Consider the following 16,704-nt stretch of genomic DNA (forward strand, 5'->3'; position numbering starts at 1 on the left):
TAAAGGGAAGATGATTAAACAGAAGGATTTGTAGATGCAGTACTGAATTATAACCCGTTTGAATTATACATTCAAAAATTGAATTATGAACTATAAATGACCTTATTATGGCCAAGTCATACATCTATGGATAGGGGAAAAGCTCCTCTTTCCAATGGCAGTGTTAAATCTGGATTTAGTAATTTCCTCGCGTTTTTACCATAAAAGAGCGATAGAATCTGCATTATTCTGATCAATTCTTATTTTCGGACCATTTTAAAAACATCTGTAAACAAACGTAGTGCTGAAAATATACACTTTGACTGCTGTTTTGATAGGCTTAGGGTCTTTACTCTTGGCTACATTTGAAAAAGAAACACAACATTAATTAATACGGTCTGTATTGATCGATTTATGATAAAACAGCAGGGTCGCCCAATTGGGGGTTTTAAGGGGAGTAAAAAAAAGAAGTGGATAAAAGCCACATTGAGAACTACGATTCTCGACTACCGTTTCTTGTAAAGATGCATCAATAATATATACAATCCGGCGGCTGAGTGGCGCAGTGGGCAAGGCGCTCGCCACTAACGCAGGAGATGCTGGTATCGAGCCCAGCTCTTGGCGTTGCTACCGGCTTGGCCGGTCGTTCATACTAACACAATTGGCAGTGTTAGAGGGTGGGAAAGCCGGTGGGTGGGGTTTGGAGGTTGTGGACAGCGACTCCTACAGGTCGGTTGGGTGACACCGGTGCGGCGGAAGCAGGAAGTAGCGGGGGCAGCGTGAGACTCCCACGCGTTACTCCTCGCCACTGAGAGTTCGAGCTGCTGCGGTGAAAAGATGCGACAGGCTGCCTCCTCGTGTACCGGAGGGGACACGTGATGCAAGGCTTCTATCCTCACTACAGCCGACCAGTGGGAGGCATAGTCTAGCAACGTTCAAGACAGGGGAGGGGAGAATTGGATAATACAAAATTGGGATGGGAGAAAAATAGAAAATGGGGAGAAAAAGTGGATAAAAAAAATTATATATACAATCGGTATCAGTCGATTGTGGCTTTATAAAGTACAATTGCAATCGCTGCAATTGAATTGTTAACTTAATGGCTGGTGTTTTACCAGTTGCAGAATTTGTGTTTTTGTGATATTTCTTTTCTGGGAGTGTGTTGCTTTATATCCCAAGTGCCAAGTGAACAACAAGATTACCCCCCCCCTCGCCCCCCGCCCCATACTAACGATGCCACTCCAGTATCTGAAGAAAGGCACGTTTGGGAGGCTTAACCCTTTGTCGTGTGGCAGTGAAAGGGTTAACCGTCTGTATTGTCACAGTGAAAGGGTTAACCTTCTGTAGTGTGGTAGTGAAAGGGTTGACCCAGTGTCGTGTGGCAGTGAAAGGGTTAACCTTCTGTATTGTCACAGTGAAAGGGTTAACCGTTTGGTAGTGTGGTAGTGAAAGGGTTAAGCTGTTTTTGGACCTGCAATGCATTCTCTCTAGAATTCACACGGCAAAATTTCTCTCATATCTCGGCATCAACCTCAGCGTCGGCGGTCCATCCCCAGCCAGCCAGCTTCCTGTTGTGGGTCTGCGTTAAGAGCCCACAGGAGAGGGGCTCTGGTTCTGGTCTCGGTCTGCATCTGAACCTGAAAGGCTCTATTAATAGATAGTGCCCCCTCTGTGCCGGCTCTCTCCCGCTTGCCATCGCTACCCACTTACATTCCTCCTCTGTTTCCTAAGCGAAGGCTTTAAACTCCTGACCTCCGGTCGCTCTCGTCAGCCTGTTCCCTTATCGCCTCTCTCTCTCTCCTGTGCTTCTCCTTCACCTGAGGGCTCGCGTGGGACCTTTCCTCCTACCTCTCTACCTCTCCTACCTCTCCTCCTGCCTCTCTACCTCTCTCTACCTCTCCTCCTGCCTCTCTACCTCCCGTCCTGCCTCTCTACCTCCCGTCCTGCCTCTCTACCTCTCCTCCTGCCTCTCTACCTCTCCTCCTGCCTCTCTACCTCTCTCTACCTCTCCTCCTCCCTCTCTACCTCTCCTCCTGCCTCTCTACCTCCCGTCCTGCCTCTCTACCTCTCCTGCTGCCTCTCTACCTCTCCTCCTGCCTCTCTACCTCTCCTCCTGCCTCTCTACCTCTCCTGCTGCCTCTCTACCTCTCCTCCTGCCTCTCTCCCTCTCCCCCTGCCTCTCTACCTCTCCTCCTGCCTCTCTCCCTCTCCTCCTGCCTCTCTACCTCTCCCCCTGCCTCTCTACCTCTCCTCCTGCCTCTCTACCTCTCCTCCTCTCCTCTCTACCTCTCCTCCTGCCTCTCTACCTCTCCTCCTGCCTCTCTACCTCTCCTCCTGCCTCTCTACCTCTCCTCCTGCCTCTCTACCTCTCCTCCTGCCTCTCTACCTCTCCTCCTGCCTCTCTACCTCTCCTCCTGCCTCTCTCCCTCTCCTCCTGCCTCTCTACCTCTCCTCCTGCCTCTCTACCTCTCCTCTCTACCTCTCCTCCTGCCTCTCTACCTCTCCTCCTGCCTCTCTACCTCTCCTCCTGCCTCTCTACCTCTCCTCCTGCCTCTCTACCTCTCCTCCTGCCTCTCTACCTCTCCTCCTGCCTCTCTACCTCTCCTCCTGCCTCTCTACCTCTCCTCCTGCCTCTCTACCTCTCCTCCTGCCTCTCTACCTCTCCTCCTGCCTCTCTACCTCTCCTCCTGCCTCTCTACCTCTCCCTCCTGCCTCTCTACCTCTCCTCCTGCCTCTCTACCTCTCCTCCTGCCTCTCTCCCTCTCCTCCTGCCTCTCTACCTCTCCTCCTGCCTCTCTACCTCTCCTCTCTACCTCTCCTCCTGCCTCTCTACCTCTCCTCCTGCCTCTCTACCTCTCCTCCTGCCTCTCTACCTCTCCTCCTGCCTCTCTACCTCTCCTCCTGCCTCTCTACCTCTCCTCCTGCCTCTCTACCTCTCCTCCTGCCTCTCTACCTCTCCTCCTGCCTCTCTACCTCTCCTCCTGCCTCTCTACCTCTCCTCCTGCCTCTCTACCTCTCCTCCTGCCTCTCTACCTCTCCCTCCTGCCTCTCTACCTCTCCTCCTGCCTCTCTACCTCTCCTCCTGCCTCTCTACCTCCCGTCCTGCCTCTCTACCTCTCCTCCTGCCTCTCTACCTCTCCTCCTGCCTCTCTACCTCTCCTGCTGCCTCTCTACCTCTCCTCCTGCCTCTCTACCTCTCCTCCTGCCTCTCTACCTCTCCTCCTGCCTCTCTACCTCTCCTCCTGCCTCTCTACCTCTCCTCCTGCCTCTCTACCTCTCCTCCTGCCTCTCTACCTCTCCTCCTGCCTCTCTACCTCTCCCTCCTGCCTCTCTACCTCTCCTCCTGCCTCTCTACCTCTCCTCCTGCCTCTCTACCTCTCCTCCTGCCTCTCTACCTCTCCTCCTGCCTCTCTACCTCTCTACCTCTCCTCTCTACCTCTCCTCCTGCCTCTCTACCTCTCCTGCTGCCTCTCTACCTCTCCTCCTGCCTCTCTACCTCTCTACCTCTCCTCTCTACCTCTCCTCCTGCCTCTCTACCTCTCCTCCTGCCTCTCTACCTCTCCTCCTGCCTCTCTACCTCTCCTCTCTACCTCTCCTCCTGCCTCTCTACCTCTCCTCCTGCCTCTCTACCTCTCCTCCTGCCTCTCTACCTCTCCTCCTGCCTCTCTATCTCTCCTCCTGCCTCTCTACCTCTCCTCCTCCCTCTCTACCTCTCCTCTCTACCTCTCCCCCTGCCTCTCTACCTCTCCTGCTGCCTCTCTACCTCTCCTCCTGCCTCTCTACCTCTCCTCCTGCCTCTCTACCTCTCCTGCTGCCTCTCTACCTCTCCTCCTGCCTCTCTACCTCTCCTCTCTACCTCTCCTCCTGCCTCTCTACCTCTCCTGCTGCCTCTCTACCCCCCAAACCTCTCCCTCTGTCTGCCTCCATCTCTCTCTCCTAAACCTCTCTCTCTCTTGTGTCTGCATCTACAGTATCTCTCTCTCCCAAACCTCTCTCTCTCTCTCTCTTGTGTCTGCCTCTATCACTCTCCCAAACCTCTCTCTCTCTCTCTCTCTCTCTTGTGTCTGCCTCTATCTCTCTCTCCCAAACCTCTCTCTCTCTCCCTCTGTCTGCCTCTATCGCTCTCCCAAACCTCTCTCTCTCTTGTCTGCCTCTATCTCTCTCCCAAACCTCTCTCTCTCTTGTGTCTGCATCTATCTCTCTCTCCCAAACCTCTCTCTCTCTTGTCTGCCTCTATCTCTCTCCCAAACCTCTCTCTCTCTTGTGTCTGCATCTACAGTATCTCTCTCTCCCAAACCTCTCTCTCTCTCTCTCTTGTGTCTGCCTCTATCGCTCTCCCAAACCTCTCTCTCTCTTGTCTGCCTCTATCTCTCTCCCAAACCTCTCTCTCTCTTGTGTCTGCATCTACAGTATCTCTCTCTCCCAAACCTCTCTCTCTCTCTCTCTTGTGTCTGCCTCTATCACTCTCCCAAACCTCTCTCTCTCTCTCTCTCTCTCTTGTGTCTGCCTCTATCTCTCTCTCCCAAACCTCTCTCTCTCTCCCTCTGTCTGCCTCTATCGCTCTCCCAAACCTCTCTCTCTCTTGTCTGCCTCTATCTCTCTCCCAAACCTCTCTCTCTCTTGTGTCTGCATCTATCTCTCTCTCCCAAACCTCTCTCTCTCTTGTCTGCCTCTATCTCTCTCCCAAACCTCTCTCTCTCTTGTGTCTGCATCTACAGTATCTCTCTCTCCCAAACCTCTCTCTCTCTCTCTCTTGTGTCTGCCTCTATCGCTCTCCCAAACCTCTCTCTCTCTTGTCTGCCTCTATCTCTCTCCCAAACCTCTCTCTCTCTTGTGTCTGCATCTATCTCTCTCTCCCAAACCTCTCCCTCTGTCTGCCTCCATCTCTCTCTCCTAAACCTCTCTCTCTCTTGTGTCTGCATCTACAGTATCTCTCTCTCCCAAACCTCTCTCTCTCTCTCTTGTGTCTGCCTCTATCACTCTCCCAAACCTCTCTCTCTCTCTCTCTTGTGTCTGCCTCTATCTCTCTCTCCCAAACCTCTCTCTCTCTCCCTCTGTCTGCCTCTATCTCTCTCCCAAACCTCTCTCTCTCTTGTGTCTGCATCTATCTCTCTCTCCCAAACCTCTCTCTCTCTTGTCTGCCTCTATCTCTCTCCCAAACCTCTCTCTCTCTTGTGTCTGCATCTACAGTATCTCTCTCTCCCAAACCTCTCTCTCTCTCTCTCTCTTGTGTCTGCCTCTATCACTCTCCCAAACCTCTCTTTCTCTCTCTCTTGTGTCTGCCTCTATCTCTCTCTCCCAAACCTCTCTCTCTCTCTCTCTCTTGTGTCTGCCTCTATCTCTCTCTCCCAAACCTCTCTCTCTCTCTTGTGTCTGCCTCTATCTCGCTCTCCCAAACCTCTCTCTCTCTCCCTCTGTCTGCCTCTATCGCTCTCCCAAACCTCTCTCTCTCTTGTCTGCCTCTATCTCTCTCCCAAACCTCTCTCTCTCTTGTGTCTGCATCTATCTCGCTCTCCCAAACCTCTCTCTCTCTTGTGTCTCCCTATATCTCGCTCTCCCAAACCTCTCTCTCTCTCTTGTCTGCCTCTATCTCTCTCCCAAACCTCTCTCTCTCTCTTGTGTCTGCCTCTATCACTCTCCCAAACCTCTCTCTCTCTTGTGTCTGCCTCTATCTCTCTCTCCCAAACCTCTCTCTCTCTCTTGTGTCTGCCTCTATCTCGCTCTCCCAAACCTCTCTCTCTCTCTTGTGTCTGCCTCTATCTCGCTCTCCCAAACCTCTCTCTCCGCCCCCCCCCCCCCCACTCGCATTTTTTCCCAGTCTCTGATATCATGTCTGAAAAATATTGTTTCCCCCTCTCTCTCCTCCTCAGTCCAGGGTCATTTGTATTCCCCGCTCACACGGTTAGCGTTGTGCTGTAGGAATTTCAACCCCTCCTCTCTCCCTCCCTCCCTCCCTCCCAGGTCACAGTGCTCTCTCTCTCCCTCTCTCTCTCTCTCTCTCTCTCTCTCTCTCTCTCTCTCTCTCTCACACACACGCACACACCCCTTTCCCTGGTCCCCACCCCCTTCCATGTACTGCTAACAGCCTGGCAAAAAATACTACACTCCCCCCCCCCCCCTCTCTCTCCGCCCCCCCCCCCCTCCCAAAGTCCTACCAGCTTGGTGTGCTGGGAGAGAGCGAAAAAGAGAGAGGGAGAGAGAGCTCCATTTCTCTGTCAAAGGACCACAGATTTCCACTCAGCCTGCCTGCCTTCCATCCGCTGGGAGCTGCCATCACACTGGGGGCCAAGCCATGGGACTGTTAACGTGCAGCGTGGAGCTACACACACAGGGCTCTGGCAGATGGGAGTCGGAAGACGTGTGTTCCTGCTAGAAGGACCTTGAGAGGTGGTGGTAGTAGTACCGGGGACTGGTAGAGAGGGGGGGGGGGGACTGGTAATGTTTGGAGGACCTTCTTGCCTTGGGCCTGACTGCCTGCTGCCAGCATGTGGTGTTTGCAGTGTAACTCTGAGAAAACCCAGTCTCTGTTGGAGCTAGAGCTGGATAGCGGGTAAGAGTTCTGTGTGTGCGTGTGTGTGTGTGTGTGCGTGTGCGTGTGTGTGTGTGCGCGTGTGTGCGTGTGTGCGTGTGTGCGTGCGCGTGCGTGCGTGCTCTTTTGTCATTGGATAAGGTTACACCAGGCTGCTAAAGCTCACAAGGCATTGTTTAATAAACAGACGGGGGAAACGCTCTGCGTGTGTGTGAGACTCTGCTCAATCACACGCAGGACAAAAGTCACTTTGTCCACAAATATCCACACGGTACCTACATTTTTTTTTATAAAAGGTTGGGTATATAATGGAACTATAGTCTGGATTTTAAAGTCGCGAAAGATAAAAAAAATAAATAAAAAAAAGTTAAACCGGCGCCCTGCACTTATACATTTTTACTGACTGGAAAATAGATCATATCTCCTCCTGTCTCTCCGTCAGTCCAATGTGTATATGCTATCACGAATCACGGTAGAGTTACAGTGAGCCATACTGTACACAGATACCATCTGTGAGTTGGACCCCCCCCCCCCCCTGCTTTGTTGAAGGGCATTCCTGTGGCGTGCCGTGTGCCCGTGCTTCCTGACGACCTCGGAGGGCACCGTGCAGCAGCAGATGTACCCTAATGTAATTATCATTTACTGAAAGATCAGGTCAGATGGTCAGTCTTGTCTGTTAGCTTGTTACCGTGTCGGAGATGGCGGGAGGGAAGCGCTGGGGGGGGGGGGGGGGGGGGGGGGGGGGCGGAAGGAACAACGCGGGGGGGCCAAGTGATTCCAGAGCCTCTCTCTCGGGAGGGAGGAGCACAGTTTGCTATTTTAAAGACTGATTAAAAGCATTTAACCCTCTAATAATAATAATAACAATAATAATAACAATAATTTATTTGATTTGTAGGTTGCTTTATAGTTGTGGAGCAAATCTCAAAGCGCTACATTTTAAAAGGACATAAAAAATTAGCACGAGAGTAAAAAAAGAAAAAGAAAGAAAATAAAAGAAGCAAGACTAAAACTAGTAAAAGAGTCAAAGAAACATGAAATAAGAACGGCTAAAACTGTTAAAAGAACATAAAATGTGTGGAGCTAAAACTAGATAAAAAAAAAGGCAACTATCCTTTAAAAAGATGAGTTTTGAGGCCCTTTTTAAAAGCGTCCCCAGTCTGTGGTGCTCTCAGGTGGTCAGGGTTCCCCAGTCTGTGGTGCTCTCAGGTGGTCAGGGTTCCACAGTCTGTGGTGCTCTCAGGTGGTCAGGGTTCCACAGTCTGTGGTGCTCTCAGGTGGTCAGGGTTCCACAGTCTGTGGTGCTCTCAGGCGGTCAGGGTTCCACAGTCTGTGGTGCTCTCAGGTGGTCAGGGTTCCACAGTCTGTGGTGCTCTCAGGCGGTCAGGGTTCCACAGTCTGTGGTGCTCTCAGGTGGTCAGGGTTCTACAGTCTGTGGTGCTCTCAGGTGGTCAGGGTTCCACAGTCTGTGGTGCTCTCAGGTGGTCAGGGTTCCCCAGTCTGTGGTGCTCTCAGGTGGTCAGGGTTCCACAGTCTGTAGTGCTCTCAGGTGGTCAGGGTTCCACAGTCTGTGGTGCTCTCAGGTGGTCAGGGTTCTACAGTCTGTGGTGCTCTCAGGTGGTCAGGGTTCCACAGACTGGGAGCGGAGGAGCGAGAAGGAAGCCCAATCTCCCATGGTGGATGTCGATGGCGTGCCAACCAACACATCTTAGCTACGTCGTCAGTCTTTTTTTCTTTTCTTATTTTTTCACACGTTGTGTTCAATTTCAATCGAACTATCTAATCCTAAAGGAAGGAATCTCCGTCTGTGCGTCTGACTGTGGCAGAGCGTACCTTGAGAACCATTTCTCTGATGGACTTCACCCTCGACAGGTGTACTGTGCCGAGGACCCGGGGGAGTGCGGTATTGAATTGAATGCCATTCAGCCATTCACTTTAACCCTTTCACTACCGTCTGTAGTGTGTTGGTTGTGAAAGGGTTAACCCTTTTGTCGTGTGGCAGTGAAAGGGTTAACCTTTTTTTTTTTTTTTTTTTTTTTTTTATTATTGCAAAACAAAAATTATTAAAAGTCAGTACTCGGGGCGGTTAGGTGGCCGAGCGGAGATTGCGTTCGTCACCAACCCCGGAGCTGTGAGCTGGATTCGCCTGTTCGAATCCAGCTCACAGCTCCGGGGTTGTCACCAGCTTGGCTGGCCGTCTGCACTAATACAATTGGCTGTATCAGAGGGTGGGAGAAGCTGGCGGGGTGGGTCCGGGTCGTTGTAAACAGCGACTCCTACAGTTCGGTCGGGGCGCCTGCTAAGCGCGGATAGGACTTGAGGGGGATAGTGTGGTCCTCCCACACGCTACGCCCTCTCAGTGAGAATCCGCGCTGCCAGGTGAAAAGAAGCGGTGATTGGCTGGACGTGTGTTGGAGGAAGCACGTGGTAGCCTCCACTCTCCCAGATGATCTGACTGTGGGGGGTAAGTGCGCAGCGACCAGGAAGGGACTGGGAATTGGCATACGACTAACATTGGGATGGGAGAAAATCGGAGGAAAATGGAGGGGGAAAAAGATCAAAAAAAAATAAAAATAAAAAAAAGTCAGTACTCAACACACAATGCATAATGAAACTAACAATTAAGGTGGCTAAAATGACATGCAAGTACAGAAACAGAAAACTAAAAAAGTCTATAATAATATTTTACCGTATACAGTGTATATCCAACGAAATTACCAATTATACCAATGACTTATACAGGATATACCCCTAATACCTATTATCTAAAACCCTACACACATATGCTCCAGCTCGAACCCCCCCCCCTCCCGGACCCCTCCTTGGATAGGGGTAAGGGTTAACCTTCTGTATTGTCGCAGTGAAAGGGTTAACCATTAATTGGTAGAGTGGTAGTGGAAGGGTTAACAACAAACGTCACATTCTGGCCTCTTAACATTTGAAACCATAACTCTCTATCCATGTAAAACGTGCCCACTTTGTCCGAATCAGTTTTCTCACACTGCTCCTCCTACAGGCTCCGTGTTGTGGTGCAGCAGGTCGTCTCTGGTCCAACAAGCTCAAATAAAATAAAACTTTATTACTTTACTGGCCCTCAACCCTTCCTCAAATGCTGTGGGGCAGGTCTTATTATTACAAAATAATTCCTAAACTCATGAATGCTTTGCGCTTATTGCAACCACGTTTGGTGGACGTGTGTAGATATGATGTCTGAGTGACAGACATCTGTGTAGTGGGCGTCACACGTTTATATAACCATAAATGCTCCCATTTCCTTCGCATATCTCCAGAACCGCTCCATCTGATCCACTTCACACGAGTGTATCGCTGAGTGTGTGTGAGTGTGAGTGTGTGAGTGTGTGAGTGTGTGAGTGTGTGAGTGTGTGAGTGTGTGAGTGTGTGTGAGAGTGAGAGTGAGAGTGAGAGTGAGAGTGTGAGTGAGAGTGAGAGTGAGAGTGAGAGTGAGAGTGAGAGTGTGAGTGAGAGTGAGAGTGAGTGTGAGTGAGAGTGAGAGTGAGAGTGTGAGTGAGAGTGAGTGAGAGTGAGAGTGAGAGTGAGAGTGAGAGTGAGAGTGAGAGTGTGAGTGTGAGTGAGAGTGAGAGTGAGAGTGAGAGTGAGAGTGAGAGTGAGAGTGAGAGTGAGAGTGAGAGTGAGAGTGTGTGTGTGTGTGTGTGTGTGTGTGTGTGTGTGTGTGTGAGTGTGTGTGAATGTGTGAGTGTGTGTGTGTGTGTGTGTGTGTGTGTGTGTGTGTGTGTGTGTGTGTATCGCTGAGGGCCAGAGTAAGTGCAGCGTTGAATGGTGACTTGATTGAACGTGTGATGCTGGAAAACGCTGCAAGCAGCAATACTTTCGACAACACTGCAAGCAGTGGCTCTGGGGGCCGAACAATCGTCCCATTAGGAAGGAGGGGGCACTAAGCACTCGCCTACCAACGCAGAGACTCTGGGATCGAATCCAGCTGTCAGCGGTACCTCCGGCTTGGTCAGTCGTCCCTACTAACACAATTGGCCAGTGTTAGCGGGTGGGAAGCCGGCGGGGTGTGTGTCCTGGTCGTTGTAAACTGTGACTCAGCAGGGAGGGGATCGGGGGGAAATAGCGTGAACCTCCTCGCTGTCAGGTGAAAAGAAGCGGCTGGCGACTCCACATGTATCGGAGGAGGCATGTGGTAGTTCTACACCCTCCCCAGGCCGACAGTGGGGCAAATACGCGCAACGACCAGGAAGGGAATTGGCATAGCGACTAAATTGGGATGGGTGAAAAAAATACAGAAACCCCAAAAATAGGCGCGGCTGGGTGGCGTAGCGGAGATTGCGCTCATCACCAATGCAAGAGACTCCGGTCTCGAATCCCGGTGTCAGCATTGCCTGCGGCTTGGGCCAGTCGTCATACTATCTCAATTGACAGAGGTAGCGGGTGGAAGTCGATGGGTGGGGATTGGACGTTGTGGACAGCGACTCCTACAGGTCGGTTGGGTGACGCCTGCACAGCAGAGACAGGAAGTATCGGGGGCAGCGTGAGCCTCCCACACGTTACTCCTCGCCACTGAGAGTCCACGCTGTCTGGTGAAAAGATGCGACAGGCTGCCTCCTCGTGTACCGGAGGGGACACGTGATGCAAGGCTTCTATCCTCACTACAGCTGACCAGTGGGAGGCAACATTCAAGACAGGGGAGGGGAGAATTGGCAAATACGAAATTGGGATGGGAGAAAACATTTAAAAAAATAAGGAGAAAAGGCGGATAAAAAAAAAGAAACCCCAAAAATAATTAGAATAAAAAGGAGCGGGCATGCGCTCCAGACGGGCATGTGTTGAACACGGTGCCACATGCAGCGCACACAGGGGTCAGCCAATCACCGAGCTCCTAACGCTTTTGACCCGGCACTGGTACAGTACTGTTACTTCACCGTCCAGTTGTTGTGATTGGCTTCGACTTGTAAAGACGTGTGAGGACTTCTAATCAGTGAGTCCAGCGACAGGGACTTCACAGTGTGACACTCTGGCCATTGAACCATCCAGTAATGAATTGCCTTCCATCAGCTGTGATTGGAGTGTGCTCAAGGCAAACTCGAGTGATTACACCTTTGGGATTTGGTGCCCTTTAATGCACGCATTCCTCTGTAATGTTTACCACCCTAGTAATTATATAATGCTACAGTGTTATTTGTCTTATACAAATACATGACGGAGAGGGAAATATTTAGACTCTTTAGTAAGCAGTATGTCAGATAGGGGTCTCTTTACTAAGCAGTATGTCAGATAGGGGTCTCTTTAGTAAGCAGTATGGCAGATAGGGGTCTCTTTACTAAGCAGTATGTCAGATAGGGGTCTCTTTACTAAGCAGTATGGCAGATAGGGGTCTCTTTGGTAAGCAGTATGGCAGATAGGGGTCTCTTTAGTAAGCAGTATGGCAGATAGGGGTCTCTTTGGTAAGCAGTATGGCAGATAGGGGTCTCTTTGGTAAGCAGTATGGCAGATAGGGGCCTCTTTACTAAGCAGTATGTCAGATAGGGGTCTCTTTAGTAAGCAGTATGGCAGATAGGGGTCTCTTTAGTAAGCAGTATGTCAGATAGGGGTCTCTTTAGTAAGCAGTATGTCAGATAGGGGTCTCTTTAGTAAGCAGTATGGCAGATAGGGGTCTCTTTAGTAAGCAGTATGGCAGATAGGGGTCTCTTTAGTAAGCAGTATGTCAGATAGGGGTCTCTTTAGTAAGCAGTATGGCAGATAGGGGTCTCTTTAGTAAGCAGTATGGCAGATAGGGGTCTCTTTAGTAAGCAGTATGGCAGACAGGGGTCTCTTTACTAAGCAGTATGGCAGATAGGGGTCTCTTTACTAAGCAGTATGGCAGATAGGGGTCTCTTTACTAAGCAGTATGGCAGATAGGGGTCTCTTTACTAAGCAGTATGGCAGATAGGGGTCTCTTTAGTAAGCAGTATGGCAGATAGGGGTCTCTTTAGTAAGCAGTATGGCAGATAGGGGTCTCTTTAGTAAGCAGTATGGCAGATAGGGGTCTCTTTACTAAGCAGTATGGCAGATAGGGGTCTCTTTACTAAGCAGTATGGCAGATAGGGGCCTCTTTACTAAGCAGTATGGCAGATAGGGGCCTCTTTGGTAAGCAGTATGGCAGATAGGGGTCTCTTTAGTAAGCAGTATGGCAGATAGGGGTCTCTTTAGTAAGCAGTATGGCAGATAGGGGTCTCTTTAGTAAGCAGTATGGCAGATAGGGGTCTCTTTACTAAGCAGTATGGCAGATAGGGGCCTCTTTGGTAAGCAGTATGGCAGACAGGGGCCTTTGTTTCAGCGTGGTGGTAGTGACGTGTGTCAAAGACCATTTACAATAAGAGGGCAGACGATGGCTTCTGTTCCGTCTGGAAACCGACGTCCAGGGAGAAGGTTGTGGCCTCTGCTTTAGCTGTTAAAGCTGAAGTAGAAGCAGGAGTTCTGGGCGATCAGGATTCTAACGAGGCTCCTGTGGACTATATGGTGTCAGCTGGAGCGAGTGATGCCGTCAGCCAGGCGCTCGGACAGCTTGCCAGTCTGCAACCGCCAGCGCCACACTGTTAAAGGAACACGCCAACTTTTTGGGGGAAATTAGCTTATTTGCCATCTACTCTGGAGTTAGACAAGCAGATACATACCCTTTTCTTCTCTGTGCATGCATTAGGCTTTTTGGAAAAACTGGGCTTTTGAGGTGAAGAGATCACTGTGCCCAGGTAGCAGTGGTTCGGCAAGAAATTGTTCCGAGTATATATCTGCTTAGAAAACGAAAATGTCTAATCCTTTTTTTTTTTTTTTTACGTGGTAAATACACAGGTTTACAGGAACGTTTTTTAGTTGTATTTGGAGTGTATTTCGTGACTGTTGGGAACTAGGCTACACTGGCACACCTACTTCCAGTGAATGACGCTAAGCTAGGCTAACGGTGCGGCTGTTCCCTAAGCCTAATGCATGCGCAGAGAAGAACAGGGTGTGTATCTGCTTGTCTAACTCCAGTGTAGATGGCAAATAAGCAAATTTCCCCAAAAGTTGTTGTGTTCCTTTAATCCAGTGATTTGTTAACGTAATATATTAATAATATACACATTCCTCCTCATCTCCTGCGTCCGGTATTCCGGTCCTCCGAGTCACTCCGTGTGGAGAGAGAAACGTGTGTTTTTGTTGTGTCAGGAAGCACATGTGCCATTGGGTCTGTCCAGGGGAAGGCTTGTGTGTGTGTGTGTGTGTGTGTGTGTGTGTGTGTGTGTGTGTGTGTGTGTGTGTGTGTGTGTGTGTGTGTGTGTGTGTGTGTGTGTGTGTGTGTGTGTGTGTGTGTGTGTGTGTGTGTGTGTGTGTGTGTGTGTGTGTGTGTGTGTGTGTGTGTGTGGGGGTGTGTGGGGGTGGGTGGGTGGGTGGGTGGGTTGTGAGTGTGTGGGTGGGTGGGTGGGTTGTGAGTGGAGTGGCAGTGCGATTGATTGATTCAATCGGTCGATTCGGTCAGTTCATCCATTGTCGAATGATGCGGTTAAAGCGTTTGCCCGCCGCCGTATTGACTTGGAAAGCTCTCCGTTTGAACGGGTGACTCTCAGTTTCATTCTTTGAAAAATGGCAAGAAAGAAAACTGCCCTTTACAGTTGATTAGAAAAACATGCTGTAACGTATATAGCTATAGCGGCGGCCTCTGGGGTCTGGGGAAAGAGGGGCACAGGGGGTCGGAAGGTAGAGGCTCGTTCTGGAACTCCTTTCCCCTCTCTCTGCCTCCCCAGCCCCAGTCAGAAGGTAGAGGCTCGTTCTGGAACTCCTTTCCCCTCTTTCTGCCTCCCCAGCCCCAGTCAGAAGGTAGAGGCTCGTTCTGGAACTCCTTTCCCCTCTCTCTGCCTCCCCAGCCCCAGTCAGAAGGTAGAGGCTCGATCTGGAACTCCTTTCCCCTCTCTCTGCCTCCCCAGCCCCAGTCAGAAGGTAGAGGCTCGTTCTGGAACTCCTTTCCCCTCTCTCTGCCTCCCCAGCCCCAGTCAGAAGGTAGAGGCTCGTTCTGGAACTCCTTTCCCCTCTTTCTGCCTCCCCAGCCCCAGTCAGAAGGTAGAGGCTCGTTCTGGAACTCCTTTCCCCTCTTTCTGCCTCCCCAGCCCCAGTCGGAAGGTAGAGGCTCGTTCTGGAACTGCTTTCCCCTCTCTCTGCCTCCCCAGCCCCAGTCAGAAGGTAGAGGCTCGTTCTGGAACTCCTTTCCCCTCTCTCTGCCTCCCCAGCCCCAGTCAGAAGGTAGAGGCTACTTCTGGAACTCCTTTCCCCTCTCTCTGCCTCCCCAGCCCCAGCCTGCGCTTCATTAGCAAAGCACCCCCCCCCCCCCTTATTCCCAGAACTCCTGTAGATGTGACTCCTCTTTTCCGGGATTGAAGGAATGTTGCTCCCTCAGGTCCGGCTGATGGACTGGGTCGAGGCCCGGGCAGGGCTCTCTCTCTGGGCTTGTTTTGTTCAGGATGTGTTGAGCAGGGAACAGGGGTGGTGGGGTGTGGTGGTGTGGTGGTAGAAGGAGAGATGTTCGTTCCTAGTGGAACCCATGGCTGAAGATCACTGCCAGCTGAGCTGACATGCTTATCCAGTACTGGACCAACACTCCTGGGGTGCTTTGGTGGGCGGACGGACGGTTATGGATTTTTTTTAATTTTGATTTGATTGAAGTTTATTTCAAATATGCAACAACAACAAACAAACATCAAGTACAGATATAGCCTTAAGCCGTTCAAAAAATAAATCTATATAAAAAACTAAACAAACAAAAAACACAAAAGTCTAACTTTTCTTTTGTCATTTACATATTTGAAAAGGAGTGGGAAGAAGCATACACTTATTTAATCCCACCCCTTTTAGTTTTTACTCATCATCAGATCATACTATATTAACTATACTAATTCATACTTTACTAACTGCTCGTTTTATTGTCAGACTTATATTGAAAAAATGTACTTAGTTAACAAAACTTTTTTTTAATAATACCTTAATATTTGCCAAAACTGTAGGTTACCCTGTATAGTTTCTCTAGTCATTTTATATACATATATACAACTACATATGCACATATATACACATACATACTGCCAGTTATCAAACCCCTTCTTCATCTCTGCACCTCTGGAAAACCATTTGACTGTATTTTATTTTAAACAGTTTTATGTTTTGACATTGCTTTAACTCCACAATCACACTGGAACACAGTCATTATGCAGTGGTGGTGTGTGGCTAATACCGCGGCATGGCCAAACCCCCCCCCCCTCCCCCCCATCCTCGTCTCTTCCGAGAGGGATTTAACAGCGTAAGCACGGGATCAGAAAGGAGTTCCCGCGTGGCCGGACTGCGCTTCATCCTTTTTACCTCTCCTCCTGTAAACGTGTCTCGCTGTGTGACGTCAACTTGTCGGCATGAAAGTAACCAGGATAGCTTAGCAAGTAGCTTAACCAGATGTTGCTTTTAAGGTACATACCCATTTATTGTTAACAAAACATCAAATGAGGACTATGACCATACGGTGCCTGGTCATACGGCATTCATTCAATGCACATAACTATATCAACAAATGTTATATCACAAACACGAGCCACATCGTTACTAGAGGACTAAGTTAAAACCCTTTCACTAACCGTCTGTAGTGTGATAGTAAAGGGTTAACCTTATGTAGTGTGGTGGTGAAAGGGTTAACCGTTTGGTAGTGTGGCAGTGAAAGAGTTAAGCAAGTTAACGCCGCTGTCGGACGGCAGGTGGAACAGGAAGTGAAGTGAGTCACTGGCTCAGGTCAAATCAAACCTGTAGCTACATCAGGTACAAACAAATGGAGCGCCACTCACTGACCAAACATGGCACTGCAACTAAATAACAACACAAAGATACAATGGGCACATCTGTGACACTCTCTCCACAAGTCCTTCAATCCTCGTGCTATCTGAAATGAAAAACATGAACCACTGTGTCTCTGAGCTTGTGTTGAGAACTGGGCCTGGAGTCGAATGATGAAGTGTTGTTTTTAGTAGCCTCTCGTCTGGAATGGTGTCATGTGTGAGTCACTGCTCTGCCCCCCCCCCCCCCTCGACGTGGCTGCCTCCCTCCCTCCTCTTTCCCCTTGACCCTCCGTCGCTCTCTGAAACATCTGCTCTCTGAAACATCTGCTCTCTGAAACATCTGCTCTCTGAGACACAGCTTTTTGCCTTATATTTTATTTTCCCACCATCACA

General features: G+C 50.0%; 1 protein-coding gene across 1 annotated transcript in view; it reads left to right on the forward strand.

Annotated features, from left to right (window-relative positions):
- The first annotated feature begins 6,405 nt into the window (after nucleotides 1-6,405).
- Nucleotides 6,406-16,704, forward strand: part of LOC311244539 (IQ motif and SEC7 domain-containing protein 1-like) — a 58,236-nt gene continuing 47,937 nt past the window's right edge. The window contains 1 exon segment of the mRNA XM_084334104.1: nucleotides 6,406-6,529. Within this exon segment, the coding sequence (XP_084190230.1) occupies nucleotides 6,465-6,529 (65 nt within the window). The 5' untranslated portion in view covers nucleotides 6,406-6,464.

Source organism: Notolepis coatsorum, assembly GCF_963971535.1.
Source record: "Notolepis coatsorum genome assembly, chromosome: 17".
Taxonomy (NCBI): Eukaryota; Metazoa; Chordata; class Actinopteri; order Aulopiformes; family Paralepididae; genus Notolepis; species Notolepis coatsorum.